At 51.8% G+C, this 19,511-nt stretch overlaps 3 protein-coding genes across 3 annotated transcripts; 1 reads left to right on the plus strand and 2 right to left on the minus strand.

Moving 5' to 3' along the window:
- Positions 1-1,509: 1,509 nt before the first annotated feature.
- On the minus strand, positions 1,510-6,217 carry PG994_001266 (uncharacterized protein; the record flags this gene model as incomplete). Its single annotated transcript, XM_066852675.1, has 5 exons — positions 1,510-2,765; positions 2,834-3,821; positions 4,194-4,377; positions 5,232-5,683; positions 5,969-6,217. The coding sequence occupies 5 exons, from the start codon at positions 6,215-6,217 to the stop codon at positions 1,510-1,512; spliced, it is 3,129 nt and encodes a 1,042-aa protein (XP_066720816.1).
- Positions 6,218-12,864: 6,647 nt separating this feature from the next.
- Positions 12,865-16,326, plus strand: PG994_001267 (uncharacterized protein; the record flags this gene model as incomplete). Its single annotated transcript, XM_066852676.1, has 1 exon — positions 12,865-16,326. One exon carries the CDS (start codon positions 12,865-12,867, stop codon positions 16,324-16,326), a length of 3,462 nt encoding a protein of 1,153 aa, XP_066720817.1.
- A 650-nt stretch (positions 16,327-16,976) lies between these two features.
- On the minus strand, positions 16,977-18,398 carry PG994_001268 (DNA repair protein RAD57; the record flags this gene model as incomplete). The annotated part of the gene is made up of 1 exon (XM_066852677.1): positions 16,977-18,398. The coding sequence occupies one exon, from the start codon at positions 18,396-18,398 to the stop codon at positions 16,977-16,979; it is 1,422 nt and encodes a 473-aa protein (XP_066720818.1).
- Between the last annotated feature and the right edge of the window lie 1,113 nt (positions 18,399-19,511).

Raw genomic sequence — 19,511 nt, forward strand, 5'->3', positions numbered from 1 at the left:
CGCATGCAAGCATTCATCACTCAGCAGTGAAGACTGCAGCCATCGATCAATTTTGCTAGTGTGCCATGGACATATGTAGTGAGAGAAGGTTGGTTCACTACCGCCCTTCCACCTATTATTCTGTATACATGTGTGGAGGGGCTCTGGAGCCCGTGACCACGTGCCTGATCGTTGATGTGAATTGTTGCTCGATGTTGTAGTGCTTACCAGCAGTGTTGGGTCTTTTCTTCTCCATCTAGTATTCAAGTAATGCCCCCCTACAGACTTACGACGTGGTTTATATGCATTCATTAGATATCACAGAAACAGGTTGAATCAAAGCTGTGTGTCACAAGCCTTTATTAGGGCAATCTATCTGCAAAAGTACACGCAATATGGCATCTTTTTCTGAATGCTCAAGATCATTTTGCCCAATTTGATGTGCACATTCCTCATCGGGAGTCACAACCAAATGCTCCCATTCGTTCCGTGAATTCATGGTGCAGGTCGTCACCGGAGAAGAAAAGAAAGGGAAGGATCGCGACCCTAGTTTCCGTAGTGAACAACAAGAGAGAATATATCTTGGGGATATGTTATCGCTTTCTGCCTCCCCGAAAAGTTTCTGCGCATTTCCCTTGTGTATCCCGTTGTCTGAGAGCTAACGAGAGCTCAGCCAGGTGTTTGTTTGACAAGGATCCTCCCGGGGTTGTGTCTATCCAGTATCTCTCATTCCTCGAATGCCATGAGGATACTGTAGGTTGAGGGTGTAAACATGGGGGATAAGGTGCTTGCTTGTTGAGAATCGCTGATGGCCGAAGTTCCGGAGAGCGTACTGACGCCACCCAGAAATGAAGAAGAGAAGAAGCGCAATGAATCTCCCTCGCCTGCCCATAAAGCTGTCGGCGGCAGCTGGCATAACAGTGGCAAGCTACCACAATGATTGCCGTCGAATCCTTGTCGTAGTGAACTATCGTGATGACGTTCATGAGCACGTCGAGTCTCGGAGATCATCGCAATGCCAAGTACATCCGAACCAGAAAAGACAATGTAAGAAAAAGAAAAAGATGCTAGGAAAATCTATGCTGGGCGTGTTGTCGCCCGCGATCCTGATACACGGATACAGGCCTTGAGATATCTGGGTATGGATGCTGATATCGTTCTTGGTTACCCCAAGTCACGAACGTTCCTCATCCAAGACCGGCAGAAATCCAAGGAATGATAAATTTGGCGTCAACGAGCGTGTAGTGTACAGAGCAGCCCAGGGAACGGTGGGTGCTAGTGAAATGCTCGTCAACTACGTCAAGCGTCGAGATAGAGTCGAATGCCAGGTTAAGTTCGGGTGTCGTCTGGAGAAGAACAACAAGGAAAAGTCGTCAGATTCGTAGAAGACATTTCGTTCGTGTCTCGCCTAAGCCAAATAGAAAACGCAAGGACAGCCGGGAAGAGCCGTCCGGATACATGCCGCCCCCATTCGTCCCTCGCACCATACCATTACAAGCTGGGTGGCGGCAATTCGCAAAAGAAAAGACCTCAGAAGAAGTGACCATCGCCGTTACCAGGTTGCATGGGAGCGCCTGGATGGGTAAAGCCCTGGTTCAGCCGAGGAGGCTGAGGGGGAGGCACCGTGATGGTGCTGCTCGCAGGGTAACCAGCCTGGCCCCGAGCACCATTCATACCGTTGGAGTAACCCCCGGAAGGCATAGTGCTGTTACCCATGATACGGGCAGCGCGAAGCGAGATCTGACCACAGGTCTGGTCGGCAGGCGTGTTCTGGCCGCTGCTTGGGTTCGATGCGCTGCGGGCATCATGGGCCTGGATCTTGGCCTGCAGGCGGCGGCCGTAGGGCGTAGATCGAATACCAGGCAGAATAGGACGGATCGACTCGACAAGCTGGTGCTTCATTTGAGGAGTGGCATGTTCAAGGGCAGTCTGTACCACGTAATTGCCATAGGAATCCCGCAACATCTTCTCCATCTCTCCCGGGTTCAGCATCTCCGAGCACATATTGTCCCGCGAAGGCTCCGATGCGCAGCGCAGGCATTTCTCGATGACATTAGAGCTGAACTTGTGTCGGGAAAGCATGCCAATCTTAGTACCGAACTGACGGGCAAGGGGCTCGGTGAAAGCTGGCTCGTTGAGGTCGATGATATACTGAACCACGTAGTTACCGAACGGATCTTGTACGAGGCGGAGGGCATTGTCGGTGATGCGTGCGATGAGCCAACTCTTCTGGTCGCCAGAAGCATGATCGATGCAGCGCTGAAGAACGCAGCAGCCATGACGGTGAGTGCCAACATCGATGCAATGGTTGCCAACAGCATCAAAAATGAACTGGGCATCTTCCGCAGAGAGCTTGTTAAGACACTTCTGAATCACATGGTTACCGTTCAGGTCTTGGATGAGGTCAACAACCTGGTAGCGAAGAGCATTGACAATGATCTGCACATGCTCAGGGATCGAGACAAACTCGATCATCTTCTGAAGAGCTCGAGTTCCGTGCTGGTTCAGGGCAATGCGAACCATCTGTGCAGATGCATTCTGGATGAGGGTAGTGCGCTCATCATCAGTGCAGTACTCCAAGAGTTTCTGGCAGAGATAGTTGCCGAAAGGGTCCATCATCAGCTCGGTGACATGAGGACTGGTCTCCCGCCAGATCTGGCGGATCTCAGTCGGGTTCCGGTTCTCCAGCTGCTTCTGAAGGAAGCGGCAGCCATGCTGATCTTTGCACAAAGTGAAGATATCACCGACGAGGTCATCGAGCGTCAGGTTGTTGAAGCGGGACATGGCTGTAAATTGTTAGTTGAGTAGATTCAAAAAGGACAGATGAGGTACTTGCCTTCAGTGTCCACAGCACGACGCTGATTAATGACACGCTGTTGCGAGTCACGAGTGTTGGCAGGACCAGGCTGGTACATAGGAGCATAGCCAGTATACGCCTGGGCCGGGTATCCGTTCATATTCATGTTGTTCATGCCCATCGTGAGCATGTTCATGTTGTAGCCAGGACCATTGGGGCCGTTGGGGCCGTTGGGGCCATGGGGACCATGAGGACCGTTGGAACCATGGGGACCGTTGGAACCATGGGGACCGTTGGAACCATGGGGACCGTTATGGCCGTTGGGACCATTAGGGCTGGTGGGGTTGTATCCGCCTGGGAAGAACGAAGGATAAGAGCTCATAGAAGAACCCGGAGAAGAGACAGGACCAGCTGATGGGGTTGCCTGCATTTGGGCCTGAGTTGCAGGAGGTCCAAACGATGGTGCATTGGCATGAAGAGCCGATCCAATCGACGGGAAGGTAGCAGACTGAGTGACCGCAATGTGACCACTGTCGCCAGAAAGCTCACGACTGTGGCGTTTGTTGTAAGCAGCGCTCGCTGGGATGCGGCCGATACTGATATTGTGGTTGTGGTAATGCTGCTGAGCATGTGCGTTGTTACTATTAAATCCAGGCGTAACCGCAGATGACGGGTTCTTGACAGTAGGGATATTGTTTGCAGAAAACGAGGTTTGCAGTTTGGGAGGCGTAGTCAGAACCTGTGCTGCGGGAGGCGACATGAGAGGGGCGGCAGAAGAAGCCGTGGCCTCAGCGACAGCGTCTTTGTAGTAGCCCATATCCATGTTGTTGTGGTTCTTCAGATCAAGCGAATGGCGGAAACCAGACCGAGCACCAATGCTCTTAGCATCAGAAGCCTCTCCGCCCTGACCATTATCAGTGGGATTCATCTGGGAGGAGTTGAGCTGTGACAAGCTCTGCTGGTGTCGGTGCGTAGAAGGCATCTTGTTCCAACCGTTGGCGGACTCAAGTGCAGAGAGATCGACAGCAACAGAAGAGGCCGAAAGCTGTGTGTAGTGACAATTAGTCAGTGGAAATGGGCAGATGGAAGGGAGAGTAGATAATGTTGCAAATCGCAAGTCCCAAAATGGCTTTTGCAAATTTTGTGCCAGAGAGGCCAACTATGTTGAGAATGAAGTAAGGCAGCGGAGGGATTTGGATGCGAGTGAGGAGCTGATTGTTTTTCTTCTGGCTTATTGGGAATTTGGGAAAAGAGGAGACGAAGATGTTGGTTTGGTGTAGTGAACAAAGCATTGTCCCCCAGCACACAATCAACAAACGCGCTATTCACAGCGCGTCCAAAGCCTCAACTCAGGCGGGGGAGCGTCGAACACAATGAGAAAATAGGCAACTACACATTTGAGGCACATGGTACTTACTCGGTTGGGGTTTGGCTTCTGTGTGTACAGCTTCGGGAAGCCGTTGTCGCCAGTATCGACAGCTGTGTAAGTAGGCTCCATTCCGGAATCGTCGTCTCGGAAGAGAAAGCCTGCGGCGTTGGTTTGGTCGATGTTGTCGTAGAGATTACCTCTTCTCGTAACAGGCATTGAGTACCGGTTGAGCCTGTCCATGACGGTCAGCAAAAGGAAACAAGCAGTGATAACAGGTGGCAAGTTGTAGATGCCAAAGGAAGACGGCGAGAAAGGGCAAGACCAAGTTGCTGTCGCGTGGACAAAACAGGTTCAGCAGGACATAAGTAGGGGATGGTTAGGTATCGCCGAACTTTGTTAGAGGAAGGAGTGTTGGCCCAAGCCTGTGAATACAACATTCGATACTACCATGTAGTAAAGAAAGTCAAAGTGCAGGACAAATGACAGTACTTTTTATGAGTTGTATTTCGACTTAGAAATCAACGAAAGGAAGGTATTCTGAATGCTTTGATAGTGGAAGCCCCGATATGCTTGCGCATGCCAAAACTTTCCCCAAGGCAACTTAAGTTGATCGAGGTAGGAGGTAGTTTGGGGGACTTGATGTGCAGAGACTGGGGTTACCTGATAGATAATAGAATATGTCCTTGCCACGTTCAACCGCAGAAATCGAGCTTCAAGTTGCAGGAAAAAGAAGATCTTGTACAACCAATTGTTGACTGATCTCAGCTTCCGGAGATGAGTCCTCACTTCATGGATAAGGAAACGGGGTATGTGTGAATGCGGTGGAAGGAGAAGGGGATGATAGAAATGAAGGCCTAGGTTCATGCACTAGACATGTTCATGAGGCTTGGTATTCAATGTGACGCAGAGGTTTGTCCAACATCAACTGGGCAGGAGATGACAATTGGGTGATTCACTCGAATTCATGAAGGTAACGGATGACCTTGATAGGTTCAAGTATATCAACCAGGCACAAACCACAAGAACGACAAGACGTTTAAAGAACAAACAAGACGCATTCGAATGGGGAACAAGTACAATACATACGCATTCGTGGATCGGTGGCTGGTAGGGTCCTGACGAAGAGCCTCTTCCTTCTCATCGTCGTCACTGTTGCGCCGAGATCCTGGGACTGATCTGGAAGGAATCTGATCATCGAAGCCAAAACGAGATGGCATGACCGAGGATTGGGGCGAAGTCAGCTGGGAACCGGACCTGCCACGTTGGTTGAACATTGTTTGCGGAGAGACCAGGCTCGAAGTCGAATATCTGTTCGGACGAGAGAACATGGTGGGGAATCCAGCAGAGGTTTCGCGATACTCCGGTGGTGTCGTCGGCTCGGACAAGTGGCCTGCCAAAGCACCGCGGCCCAGATCTTCCTGCATCCGTAACAACTCCATCTCCTCTAGTCGCTGTTGCGCAGCAAGTTTCTGCATCTCGGCTTCGAAGCGCCGCCTCTGCTCCAAGATCTTCTCATATTCAAGCTTCTTCTTCTCCAGCTGCAACATACAGTCAGCAATGCTCTTGCGCCACAGAAAGCGAATCAATCCCAAGTACGCAGGTCAGAAGCTCTAGCAAGCTTGGCCGGGAAACAGGCAATGCGAACTTCAAAGGCAGGGTGCCATACCAACTGAGCTTTATACTGGGTCTTGGTGAGCAGAAAGTCAGCCACGAGTTCCACAAGCGCAAGACATATATTTCAATATTGAGACATCCTCGGAAGACAACCCAGCAGGGCTAGACAGTAACGGAGATGTCCGGCGGGGGAGCAGGGTCGCACTCACAGCAGTGGGATATTCCTGAGGCTCAGGAGGGCGCTGGGTATTTATGGAGGACAGTGTTGGTACACGCCCCGAGTCGGTAGTGAACCTACGGGGCAACGACGTGCGATGATCTTGGCTCGTTACATGCTGCTGAGGCATGCGGGCGCCATTCCTCGGCGGAGACATAAGCGAGTTCATTGTCGCTTCGTTCCGGGGCGACTGCTGCTGCTGCTGCTGCTGCTGGGCGCGGAATCGGTAATCGTCCATCATTCTTGTGGGGTTTTATCGTTTTCGTACTGTTGTTACAACAATCGGGTTTTCGTACAGAGTTGGACAGGGCTGTCGCCGTTCTATAAACTGCACGATCGCGAATTGGTGGTCAGCAGTTTGTTCGTTGGTCATCAGAGACTCAAGTCAGACACAACCAAAGACAGGCGGCGCGACAAGTAAGTAGTCTTGTGTGTCCTCGACAGGAACAACCACAACAACAGGGACGATACTCTGCCTCTGAAGCGACAGAACAGATTGAGGCGCAACGACAAAAGACTTGCGCTGGGCTTCTTTTACATTGATCGCTAAGGCAAATATATCTCCTCTGTTTTCTTGTGCGCCCAACCTCAGTGATGCCTCAATCGCACGCGCACACACACAAGACGAGTCAACCGTCGCCAAGGTGACTGGATGACTGGAGGTGGAGGCAGAGGTTCCGGGCGGACTAACGAAGGCCAGACGAGACGAGACGGGGAATTTCTGGCTTACCTTGGATGATGAGAATGAGGAACTATAGCAACAAAAACGCTTCCCTGCACAGGGAGCGACAGCAAGAAGATTGACCAACAAAATGAATGTGAGTTGTGGACGAGAAAGAGAGCAAAGTTGCGAAGCGAAACGAAAGCCAGACCAAGATCAAACCGCTGGTGGTGGTGGTGGTGGTGCTTCTTTTGGCCTTTGGGGGGGGGGGGGTTGAAGCAGGAACAAGAGTAACCCAGAAATTGACCCCTGTCGGGGAGCCGATGGGACTGGACTGGGACTTGGGGGGCCACAGCACAGGTTGGAAGGTGGCTCGTTAGCTTCCCGATCCTGGCTCGTGGACCTGGGTCTAAACACCGCACACACACACGAACCTCCAGAGGCGACTCCAGAAGAAGAGAGCGGGAGAGAAAGAGAGCCTGCCAGATCGCGCGCGCGCAAGTATTGAACCCTTGCCGGACGTTACATACGTACACCGTCGACTTTAGATAGAGACAGACTGGATGTATTAGTTTGTGGAGGGGTTCCTCGATCTTTATCGATTCGGTCCCCTTCTCAGTCACGTCGTTTTACACCTCAGCGTGCGGATGTGGAACATGTCCTGAATAATAAGCTCAAGTCATCTCTGCTCAAGGCCAGGCAGGCTTCGATTTGACTTTGGCAACACCGAACCTAAGAACCAGATGACTGGTAAAGCCGTCGGGTGTTTCTCAGACTATCAGCCAAACTACCCTTACCTAGCATTCAACTAGTCCTCCGCCAGTCACGGATCTTGATGAGACAATTAGAGGCGAAAAGAGTCTCACTGCTGTCGCCTGGTCGGAGCCTACATTATCTATGTGACGGTTTACGAAGAATGCCTACATATACTGTAGTACTGTAGGTGTATGTAGATAGCCTAATTTGACCTCCCTTACAGATATAGATAAGTGTATACGACGTCGTATACATCAAATCGAGTACATTGTATACCGGTTTACTTGCACAGTGCTGAACCATCGACTCATCTCCAATCACGAGTGACTGTTTTTTCTTTCTCTTCTTTGTTTTCTTTGCAGTCATGCCCAACGGTCTCAAAAGTCAGGACGAAACTCCACAGTTCAAACCCATGGGATGCCGGCAGCCTTCACGCCCCCTCAACAACACCAGCACAATGAGCTAGCTACCAGGCAGAGAAAAAATACCCAGAGACGAAGCGGTGAGCAACGATCTAGCAGCGAGACGGGACTGGTCCGAACTGTGGGCTTCCCACTACCTCCTACGCCTTGGCCGATTCGCGGCCCAGGTGACAATCCGCAACAAACTAGTGCGGGGACCCTAGGAATTAACAAAGACGGGATAACGCAAGTGACCCCATCCATGACTTACATTGATCAACCTCGTTTGGTTTTGATACGGCTATTTCTGTCCATCTGGGCCGACACAGAGGCTGATCAAGGAAGATCATCGGCAACATCTTGATTAGTTAGTGCCGGACCAGAACCAAGTGCAACAGCACCTTTCGCGCCGAGGAGGGGCTGAAGGGGAGAGGAGAGGGCCCGAAACCTCCTTCTATGCAAGATTACTCCTGCTGTCAGCATCTTCTAATGTCAGGTCACTGCAACAAAAAAGGCCCTTGACCCCACAAAGATGCCATGCAAGAGTACGGAGATGTAGGCATGAAATGCTGTGGTTGGACAGCATGTCACCCCTGCTTGGAACGTCGTTTGCGAAGGAGGGGCCGTCCGTACGTCGTAGGCCGACTGGACCTCTTCGCTCTAACTCGAATGGGGGTATTGAGTGGGCGTCTACACATGTTATATACTCTGTTGCCTAAGGTAAGGTCTCGGCTCGGCATCTCAGGTACGTTGGATGCTTCTCTTTTCCTTCTGGGATAGCAGAATGCATGCTGATTGGCATTAATCCCGTCGAAAGAGCGGCTACAGCCAACAGGAATTACCATGTGGTAGATCTACGAGCAGGCATTTCCTCCGACACAGAGCACAGATCTAGGCTAAGCATAGGGATGCTTACAAGAAGAAGAAGAAAAGAACTGAATTAGTAAAAAGAAATATAAATTGGCAGGGGGGGGTAACAGAGTGCCAGATGGTCTGAATTCCGTTATCCGCTTGAGGACGTCATTTGGAAAGGCAGCCAGAGGAAAGATCATCATCTCATTCTCATTTCCAGAGCCAGCCTAGAAACCGAAACGAGGGGCAGCTACCGCTAGCCCAGCCTAGCATCCCAGGGCGGCCGGGATAATCGTGTGTCATGGGTAACGGATAATGGATGGTCGCTCGCTTGACCGGACGATTTCCCGCTCGACGACCGGCGGCAGCAACAACATCATCTCAATTTCCATGCCACAATTGCGCTCCATGTGGGCTAGCGGGACCTCTCAAAGGGTCCTTCGGCCGCCCCAAAGTTTCGCGTCGAGCCGAGATACCGCTTCGAAGTCAAATGGCTTAGCGCGGCTGCGATGGTGGTAAATACATGCACAGATTCGAGATGCGGCGGCTCACTCGTATGAAATATCACCACCTCGGTCGGTGCTAGGTCTGACCTTGCTTCCTTTTTCGCTTCACCACCGCTACTTGCTACGTCAACTAGCACAACTCCACCATCTTCCGACGATGACCATTGAGATGGCCGTTGATTCTTAACGCCACCACGGGGAATTTACCTTTGACACTTTATGCATCGTTGATAGAAACGTGGTGTTTGACAGAAGTTTAGGTGGAAGTAGCCGTTCGCGCTATGTAATCGCTATACTTGGTCGAGGTGTTCCACATTCACTTTGTCTACACGCTACGGCTAGCTAGGCTTGGGATCTACGTATCTGTCAGTGATCGGATGATCGTTAGCCTAAACGACGAGGAAAAAAGAAGGAAAAAGAGAAATACCACTTCGTATACTCCATATGGCGGAGAGGTCGAACTAGAGCCCCTCATCGTCGGCGGCAAGGCTTTCGCGGCACTCTCAGCCTGCAGGTTTCATCAATCAGTGGCAATTGGTAATCACAAGGAAGTCATGTCTTTCGGATCCCTTTCCCCATTCACCGACTTTTTGCCCGAATCAGACACCTTTCTCTGCCTTGCATCGTCGTCTTCACTTTGCCTTGTCCTGCCAGATGTCGCACATACTATACGCTGGATGCAATTCTATTGCATGGGGACTGGGAACGAGCAACAGTGGCTTGCAGCGCATATCAATGCATGCCGGAGGCGGGGCATCGCCGTCGACGTAGAGAGAGAGAGCATGGGGAAGGCGTGTTGCGTACTGCTGCTGCTCGACTCGGATGCAGAACGAATGTACTACCTCTGGTACTAGCCTTGAGTCGCCCGACTTCTTGCATGCCTTTTCGTTAGATTGGCAAAAAAAAAACCAAAAAAAAAAACCAAAAAAAAACCAAAAAAAAAACCAAAAAAAAAAAACCTGCCCACGATCAACAAGCGTGCAGTGAGTCGAGACCCTGAATTGCTCAGTCCACGGTATCCGCTCCGCTCCCCGCCCCCTCTTTCCCTTACCTCCTCATGCAGCGTGTTGAGATATGACGACTAGCTGCAGGGCAAGTCGTCGATTCTATACGGTTCTGGAATGTATAGGGTATGTATTGCACTCGCTTGGGGATGCTTTATATGTGATCTCCTGCATCGCATGGATTGCCAGCTCAGAGGGCGTCTATCCTACTATATATGTATGACTCATCCTCAGTTGTGACGTACGGGCAGGCTGCCGGCACGGCGGGCACATCATGCTGCATACATACATATATACTCGATGCGACGAAAGTAGACGATCGAGGAACCGTGTTCGGTGAAAGGGGGGTATCCACGCCGACCGGCTCGTGAACAAGTGAGGACGTACGGAGTACATACTTGTACATACATCTGTAAACTAGGTGGGTATTCCGATCGAGCAGCCAGCATGGCACGGAGCCCAGCACCCGTGGATCTCTAGCGCTGGGGGCACTCAACGCTGAGAGTCCCCATTCAATGGGTGGGCAAACGTGCGTTTCCAACACCACAAATTTTTTGCACCTGCAGGACTTATTGTTGGATATGGATCCAGCAGTGTGGCATGGAAACGGTGCTGCCTGCAGGCAGGGAGGCGTTAGGGCTTCGACTGCATTGCTCGATTTGGCCTTGTACATATGATGGGGTTCTCGTACATACATGGTGATTGCTGGATCCCTATAGACAGCTTACGTATGCGAGTCGGTATTATACAGTTGGGAATTATATACTAAATGAGGCCCTTTCCTAGCTAATATATAATACCCAGCTACTCTTTCATAAGGGTATAATAGTAAGAAATGAATTCCTATAAGTAAATTACATATCTTGTGGAATAATACCTTATATTATTTATTATTGAGCTTAAGTGATATCTTATTAGTGACTATCCATGGTATAGACCGTTCTTACATGTCGAAAGTGACGAATCACATGCCACGCCAATTCGTGATGCTCCTCATCCAGACCAAAGAGCCTCGTGAGGAGTCCTCTGCTGCGAAACCGGGCAACTATGCAATACTACATATAGTTTAAGACCAGTGGGGTATGGCAATATATGGTGCGTGTCTACGTAGCTTGGTGGTGTTGGTGGTACTGGTAATCATCGTAAGGGCATTGCTCGCAGGCCTCAGACTACGCTCATGGGAAGCGCAGAAACACACGAACCAGCAGATAGACACCACATTAGCTATGTAACAAAAATACTCATGGAACCAATGGTAATTCCATCGATAGAGCCGAATGGGCGCTTTGGGGCGGGTATCAGGCTTACACGGATACTGTTCATATGAGATCGGGTTGGCGTCACGAAGACTGACTGCACAGTACAAAAAACTTCGGTTCTGACGAGAGATCCTTGGTTGGTCGAAATGCTACCATACTTATGATTGAAGTCCTGAGTTGATGATAGGTTCCAAATGTCGGGGATAGAGCTGGAATGATTCAAGCAGGCGGCGCGTTTCAATGTCGTACACATCGGATTTGGATCAGATAGGTTCCATACACAGCTTTACACACCTATGTCGCCAACATGATGCCCACTCGTCCAAGTTGTAGTGGTATTAGATCAGGTACTCTCATATATCTGTAAGAGATGTGTTCCGCAGTTACTCTGGTAGCCTTTACGAGCATTCTCTTATGATGAAAGGTACCGCAGGTTATTACCAACTTCTCTATCTAGTGCGCTCTACATGGGTGCCAGGGATCCCGTAGTGGTCAGATATGACAGGTATGTTTCCTACCATGGCCAATTATCCCATTGTCCGGTATGTAGCTATCCTATTGCTAGCCAGTTATCCCGCTGCTCGCCAACTGTCCCATTGCCAACCAAGTTATCCCATTTATTAACTAGGTAAGTTACCTGCATGTAGGCACCGTCACTGCTCAAGCCGAAGACGGAAATCCGACGACACGTAAAGAGGAATTGAGGCATATTATTCTAGTAGAACCATCAATAAATGATTTCACATATGTGATACCTGGCCCAGCGTACTGTTGGCCGTGTTTTCTCCCCACGATGGCGGCTTTAGGAATGGTGTATCCCTTATGGAGTCTCAACAGCACTCTGTCTCCGACGTTGAAAAACATAGACGAATGTTTTCGGTCATAGTAGGCTTTCGTGCTCATCGCTCCCATGCACATTGCGTCGTGGGCTTGGATTCGAGCCATCGTTCGGTCTACCTTACAGGGGGTCGACGTTGCCATCCATCTGTAAGTAGGTTTCTTATCGATGGCGCCTTTATCGCGTTGATCCGTGCGCAAGCTTGACGGATAGAGAAAGAGCTTATTTTTGGAGGGGCAGTCGTCAAGCCGTATGAAGTACTTCTAAATAATAAGGACATGCCAGCAAGTCCATATGTTGCATAACCAAAGAGTGGGTTGTTTTAATGCATTACAGTAATTCCGAACTCACTCTTGTGAAAGCTTCTGAAATTAAATGCTTGTCTGTTATCTGATGCAGCTGACACTTGAGATTCTGGGGTACCTAGGCCCCTTGCCCTTGACAGGAGCCCCCTGTAGGAGCCCCCACCTTTCGACGACGATGGCTAAGCTACCAATTGGTGGCCAACGACGGAGTCATCTTTATTTAGCCTCGAGATTTTTAATGCCGAAAAAAATCCAAGCAGGCAATCAGTCAATCAGGTATGAGTGATCACCTCACCAGCACTCAAGATGCCGCACGTCGACGATGGATTTGAGGCTCTGCTGGAGCCATTCTACAATGGCAAGAAGCTCACCGACCCCATCTCGACCGTCGATGACAAGATGCAGCTTTTGCCTGCATTCTTGAAGGTCAAGGGTCTGGTGAAGCAGCATATCGACTCCTACAACTTCTTCGTCGACCATGAGATCAAGGAAATTCTTAAGGCCAACCGTACCGTCAGGAGCGATGCCAACTCGTCATTTTTCATCGAGTTCCTCGACATTCGCGTCACCAAGCCTGATCGTCCAGGCTACAATGAGGGGCCCCAGCCAAAGAATGAGATCAGCCCCATGGAGTGCCGGCTACGAGATATGACCTATTCTGCCAAGGTCCTTGTCGATGTTGCTTTCTTCCGTGAGAAGAAACGGGTTATCCAGAGAAACTTGGAGCTGTGCCGGATTCCTGTCATGCTTCGAAGCAACAAATGCTATCTCTATGGCGCCAACAATGCCGAGATGGAGCGCTTGAACGAGTGCCCACTGGATCCGGGCGGCTACTTCATCGTCGGAGGCACAGAAAAGGTGATTCTCGTGCAAGAACAGCTCAGCAAGAACAGAGTCATCGTTGAAGCAGATGAGAAGAACAACATCATCCAGGCCTCAGTCACAAGTTCTACCCATGAGCGTAAATCGAAGACGTATGTTATTCTCCGGAAGGACCGGCTTGTCCTGAACCACAACGTTCTTGTCGAGCCTGTTCCCATCATTATTATCCTCAAGGCTCTGGGAGGTTTGTCAGATTTCGAGATCATGCAACTCGTTGCCGGCTCCGATGGCAGGTTCCAGGATGACTTTGTTGTCAACTTCGAGGAGGCTTCCAAAGTGGGCGTTTTCACTCAACAGCAAGCTCTCGATTACATCGGAGCGCGGACGAAGATGGGTGGAAGGGGTAAGCCTGGAGCCGGAGCACCTCAGGCACGCAGAAGCCATGTGGAAGAGGGATTGGACGCCTTAGCGAATATCATTATTGCTCATATCCCTGTAGAGGGTCTGGACTTCTATCCAAAAGCCGTATACGTCGCGCTCATGACGCGGCGTGTGCTTATGGCATACTACAACCCCAAGCTCGTGGACGACAGAGATTTCGTCGGCAACAAGCGTTTGGAGTTGGCAGGACAAATGCTTTCTCTCTTGTTCGAAGATTTATTCAAGAAGTACCTCACGGACCTGAAATTCGCCGCAGACAACGTCTTGAAGAAGAATAACAGGGCCAGTTACGATCCCTTAGGACCCATCATGGCCAATGGTCGACATATCACTGAGGGCATGAACCGTGCGATCCAAACGGGCAACTGGAGTGTCAAGCGATTCAAGATGGAAAGAGCTGGTGTCACGCACGTGTTGAGCCGTCTCAGTTATATCAGTGCACTTGGAATGATGACGCGAATCAGCAGTCAGTTCGAAAAGACTCGGAAAGTTTCCGGACCTCGAGCACTTCAACCCTCTCAATGGGGCATGCTGTGCACATCAGATACTCCTGAAGGAGAGGCCTGTGGTCTGGTCAAGAACTTGGCTCTCATGACGCATATCACTACCAATATTGAGGAGGAACCGGTTAAGCGATGGGTGTTCACGCTCGACGCTAGCATCGAGCCGTTGCGCTGTTTCTCTGGCGCCGAGATGCATGCTCCTGGTGCTTATGTTATCTACATTAACGGTACACCTTTCGCCATGACACGATTCCCTAAACAGTTCGCAAACAAGTTCCGGACTATGCGCCGCCGAGGCTGGGTTTCGCCCTTCGTGAGCATCAACGTTAACAACAACCTTGCTGCGGTGCATATTGCCACAGACGAAGGTCGAATCTGCCGTCCTTACATTATTGTGAAGAATGGAAAGGCAAAGATTCAAGCAAGTCATCTGAGGCTCCTGCAAGCCGGTAAAGTTACGTTCGATGATTTCCTTACACGGGGTATCGTTGAATACCTCGATGTCAACGAAGAGAACGATGCCCTGGTAGCTCTGTACGAGAAGGACATTACGAAAGCTCATACGCATGTGGAAATCGAGCCGTTCACCATTCTCGGAGCCGTGGCCGGTTTGATTCCCTTCCCGCATCACAACCAGTCCCCTCGAAACACTTACCAGTGTGCTATGGGTAAGCAAGCCATTGGAGCCATTGCTTATAACCAGTTCAACCGTATCGACACTTTACTATATACACTCGTGTACCCTCAGCGCCCAATGGTCATCTCGAAAACCATTGAACTTATCCACTACGACAAGCTTCCAGCAGGTCACAACGCCACTGTTGTTGTCATGTCCTTCTCCGGTTACGATATTGAAGATGCCCTTGTCTTGAACAAGGCATCGTGCGATCGCGGCTTTGGACGATGCCAGGTCTTCAGGAAGTACAGCACTGAGTTGCAAAAGTACAACAACGGCAGCCGCGAAAGAATTGGTGACAGAGACCCGTCACAAGCCAACGGGAAACACATTGCTCTCTCTAAGGACGGAGTAGCCGATGTTGGCTGGAGGGTAGAGTCGGGCAACGTCATGCTAAAGAAAGAGACTCCCGTTGAGACGAACCCAGGTGTTGGAGCGGAGAGGAGAAGTGACGAGTACAAGGAGAGCCCCGTTTCGTACAAGCTTCATGACCCTGCCTATATCGACAAGGTCATGGTGACGCAGACTGATAAGGACACCCAGTTGATCAAGATCCAGACAAGACAGACAAGACGACCCGAGCTTGGCGATAAGTTCTCATCTCGTCACGGACAGAAAGGTGTTGTTGGTATTATAGTTGACCAGGAGGACATGCCATTTTCTGATACGGGCTTGGTCCCCGATATTATCATGAACCCTCACGGTTTCCCGTCCCGTATGACAGTCGGCAAGCTTCTCGAATGTCTCACAGGCAAGGCCTCCATTGTCAGGGGCCGGAAGGACTTCGGGTATGGCGATGCCTTCCGTTCGCATCCACTGGAAGAGATGAGCCGCAATTTGGTCGAGGCCGGTTTCTCGTGGGAGGGCAAGGATTATTTCACATCGGGAATCACTGGCGAGCCGCTCCAGGCTTACATCTTCAACGGACCCATCTACTACCAGCGACTGAAGCATATGGTGCAGGACAAGATGCACTCTCGGTCCCGAGGTCCTCGCGCCATCCTGACGCGCCAGCCGACCGAAGGTCGTTCCCGCGATGGTGGTCTGCGTCTCGGCGAAATGGAGCGTGATTGCCTGATCGCCTACGGCGCCTCGCAGCTCCTGCTCGAGCGGCTGATGATTTCGTCGGATGGTGCCGACGTGGACATTTGCCAGAAGTGCGGCCTGTTCGGTTACCGCGGCTACTGCAGCACCTGCCGGACCAGCCGGGAAGTGGCTAAGATGACCATGCCGTACGCCGCCAAGCTGCTCATCCAGGAGCTTATCAGCATGAACGTGGGAGTCCGTCTGCAGCTCGAGGACGAATTCCCACATCCGACCAATTAGGGACAGTACAGTGGACAGGGAATATAGGAGCGTTGCATCTCTAGGCGTTTGGGTAGGACGGCAGCTGTGGCATAATGGCATGGCGTTTGTCTTTGTTATGTATGTAGATTACTCAATTTGCGAGCCAATTATGACATATTATGCAAATGTCTATCTTAATCCCATTGCGGTGCTCTTTCTGCCACTTGGATGGCTGTTGAGGGGGTAGCCGGTGACAGCTAATAGTACAGCCGCAGCTGTCGGCCCACGATCTTATGCTATCCTGGTTTACAATCAGATAAGCATTTGCGATCCATCTGCTCCCCATGGCACTGAGCTGCCGGGCCATGAGTTGTCATTCTTGTGTTGGGCTATTGATTCTGGAACCCCTGCACAGCCGATCGCATGTCGAGAGAGCGAATTTGGTTCACCGCTGGGTGATGCCGTGGCGCTATCAGGAGGTCTGGTATGGCACTGAAGATACCGCTGGAAACGCTATCAGAGGGTATGCGCGCCGCGTTTATCTTTTCATTCACAGGTTGTCAAGGTTATGTCGCAATAAATTGACACCAAGAAAAACAATTCAACGGATTAGGGCCAGGTTGGCAAGGGCGTCTCATCTGGGGTTTGAGGAAGCTGGACATTTGGTTTCTTAGTCCATGACTATCTATCTACTCCTTCCTCTTATCCTTCTCCATACTCTTCAGCCCGCCCATATTGACCTCAAACTCGACAGCCCCATCGAGCCCCTGTCCGGTGCCGGGCACGTGCGGCGCGAAGACGACCTTCATCCAGCGGCGCCAGTGGCGCAGCACGACGCCGCCCGTCTCCTCGTCCTCGACGACGTCCTTGCGGCCGTAGATGGGCCGCTTCAGCAGCGCGACGCGGGCGGCGACCTGGGTGGACCAGACGAGGCCCAGCGTGGGCGTCTTGAAGTGGTTGGGGTCCGCGTAGGGGTCGTCGCCCCAGCCCGTGACCCAGCGGTTCTGGTGGTCGAGCAGTAAGGACGCGGGCGCGGGCGGGTCCTCGGGCGGCGGCTCCGGCATGCTCGACCGCACGCCCACCATGTCGGCGAGGCTACTTGTAGGCTCGGCGCCTGGCGGCGGCTGCCAGGGCCCGCGCGAGCGCGAGGTGAGCGGGCTGTCCTGGGGCATCTGGGCGTTGGCGGCGGAAGGAGGGGCAGCAGCAAGGGGCGGAGACTTGGGGGTAGCGACGCTGCTCTTAATGGCGAAGATACCCGGGGTCCCGCTGTTGTTGGAGCTGTGGGAGGACGGAATGCGGTCCATGACCTGGTTGGCGACGACGACGGCGAGGTTGTGGCGGCGCGCCAGGTCGTGCAGGAGCTGGCCCATGCGGATGAGGTCGGCGGAGCGCGCGGCCATGTTAGAGCCGAGGCTGCCGCCGCGCTCGTACTCGGCGCGGTAGTTGGCAGCGACCGAGTCCAGGACGATGAGGCCGACATTGTGGCGCTCGACCTGGACGGGGACCTGGTACTGCAGGATATGTTCTTGCGATTCGAGATCCGGGGTGGCGGTGCTCATGATACGGTCCAAGGTGGGTTTCATGTCCAGGTCTTTGAAGAAGGGGTTGCTCTTCAACATCTGCGCCAGTCGTTTTGTGGAAAGGGGTGCCTCGGTAGATATGTAGAGAGCGGGCCGGCCTAGCCCATGCGGCGGTGGAAGCTGGACGGCGAGAAGCATCGTCAGCAGAAACTGCGTTTTCCCGGCCCCGCTCTCGCCCACGATTTCCGTGACATAGCCTGTCGGGACACCTCCGCCCAGGGCTTGATCGAGAGACTCATCGAGGGTGCTGATGGTGCTCCAGCGCTGGGCAAGGTCGGAGGCGGTCTGCTTCAGGGCGCTGGGTCGTCCCGGCTGCTTCTCCGAGACGCCCAGATCAAGATGGAGAGCCTCCAAGACGGCATTGCACATCCGTTTGAGATCCAGCAGGGGCAATTTGGTGCGCTTGCCCAAGTCTGCGATGTCGACGGTGAGCAGCTCGGCGGTGGTCACCTGATTCTTCTCCAGCGCAGGCAAGAGCCCGGCATACTGGGCCGTCGGAAATCCCGGCAGGACGCGCGACAGATCTGTCATGGAGGCATCGGCTTGCCCAGCCTCGCGGCCTTTTTGTTTTGATCTTGTTTCCTTGCTTTGGGGGAGGGGACTTCAAAAAGAGGGATGTTCGAGTACCGGGGATGGGGTTCACAGAAAGTGACTTGTGGCAGAGCTAGAACAAACCTTCTTCAATGTTTCCTCCAATGTCAGTGTTGCCTTCTTAGCCTTTAGTGGGGGAGGGGGGTTCGGTGAGTGCCTGAAAATAGAAAGTACGTATCTTTTAGCGGGGCATCAGTTGAACTTCCGCTGTTGGTTGCTCAGCCGTTCTCCACTCAAATATTCTGTCGTCTCCCCTATGGGAGTATTTGCAACTGTCTTGCTTCAGCGCGGAATCCTCCCGCCCAATATCTTGTCTAGTACGGTCTCTACCTGTATCTCTACCATGCTTCGTCCAAGCGCGCACACATAGCTGTCTACTGATTCTACTCACACTCGCGGTCAAACTCACTCACTTCCTTGATTGGACTTCAAGCTTTGGGACATCGAGTTGCTGATCCTGGATTCAGTCGACGTGGATTATCCTCACCCAAATGTTTTCTTTTCGTGAAATCCACGGTCAGGGCCAACTGTTGCGTTCTACTGTACAAGCTGATGCCAGCTGAGACTTTTGAAGAAGCAAGGCAACTTTGCGGCGTCCATATCAGCTCTAGGCCGTAATACCACCAAAACTCTTCCTGCCCCAGAACCTGTGGCGGTCTTCTCAATCAATACATATGCACAGGCGGTTACTTACACATCCCGTTTCGCTTCCGTGGTGACCTCGCTGTTGCATGCGTCGCTTTGAGAGTCTCATGATGCTGCTGCGCACAACGCTACTCTGCCAAGGAACTATGCAGAGGTATGTTGCATAGACGACCCGTATCAACACCAACCCCATTTGTCCACCTTCAGAGACAGCATCCATTTTCCGCAGCTTGACTCAGGCATTCGGTCAGGTAAAGGGGGAAAGGGTTGAAGAAAAGAGTTGAGATGGCCGAGCCAAGAAACAAACAAACAAGCGACGCCATCGCTATGTGGCTGGCCTTGGCGGACCAAATTCCGCTCTAGCTTCTTCAGCTGGCTGCACCATGTGCGACCTAACGCTCGTCTGGC

The sequence above is a fragment of the Apiospora phragmitis genome (assembly GCF_038363925.1).
Source record: "Apiospora phragmitis strain CBS 135458 chromosome Unknown utg000002l:1.0-5516284.0:1.0-5523493.0, whole genome shotgun sequence".
In the NCBI taxonomy this organism is placed as follows: Eukaryota; Fungi; Ascomycota; class Sordariomycetes; order Amphisphaeriales; family Apiosporaceae; genus Apiospora; species Apiospora phragmitis.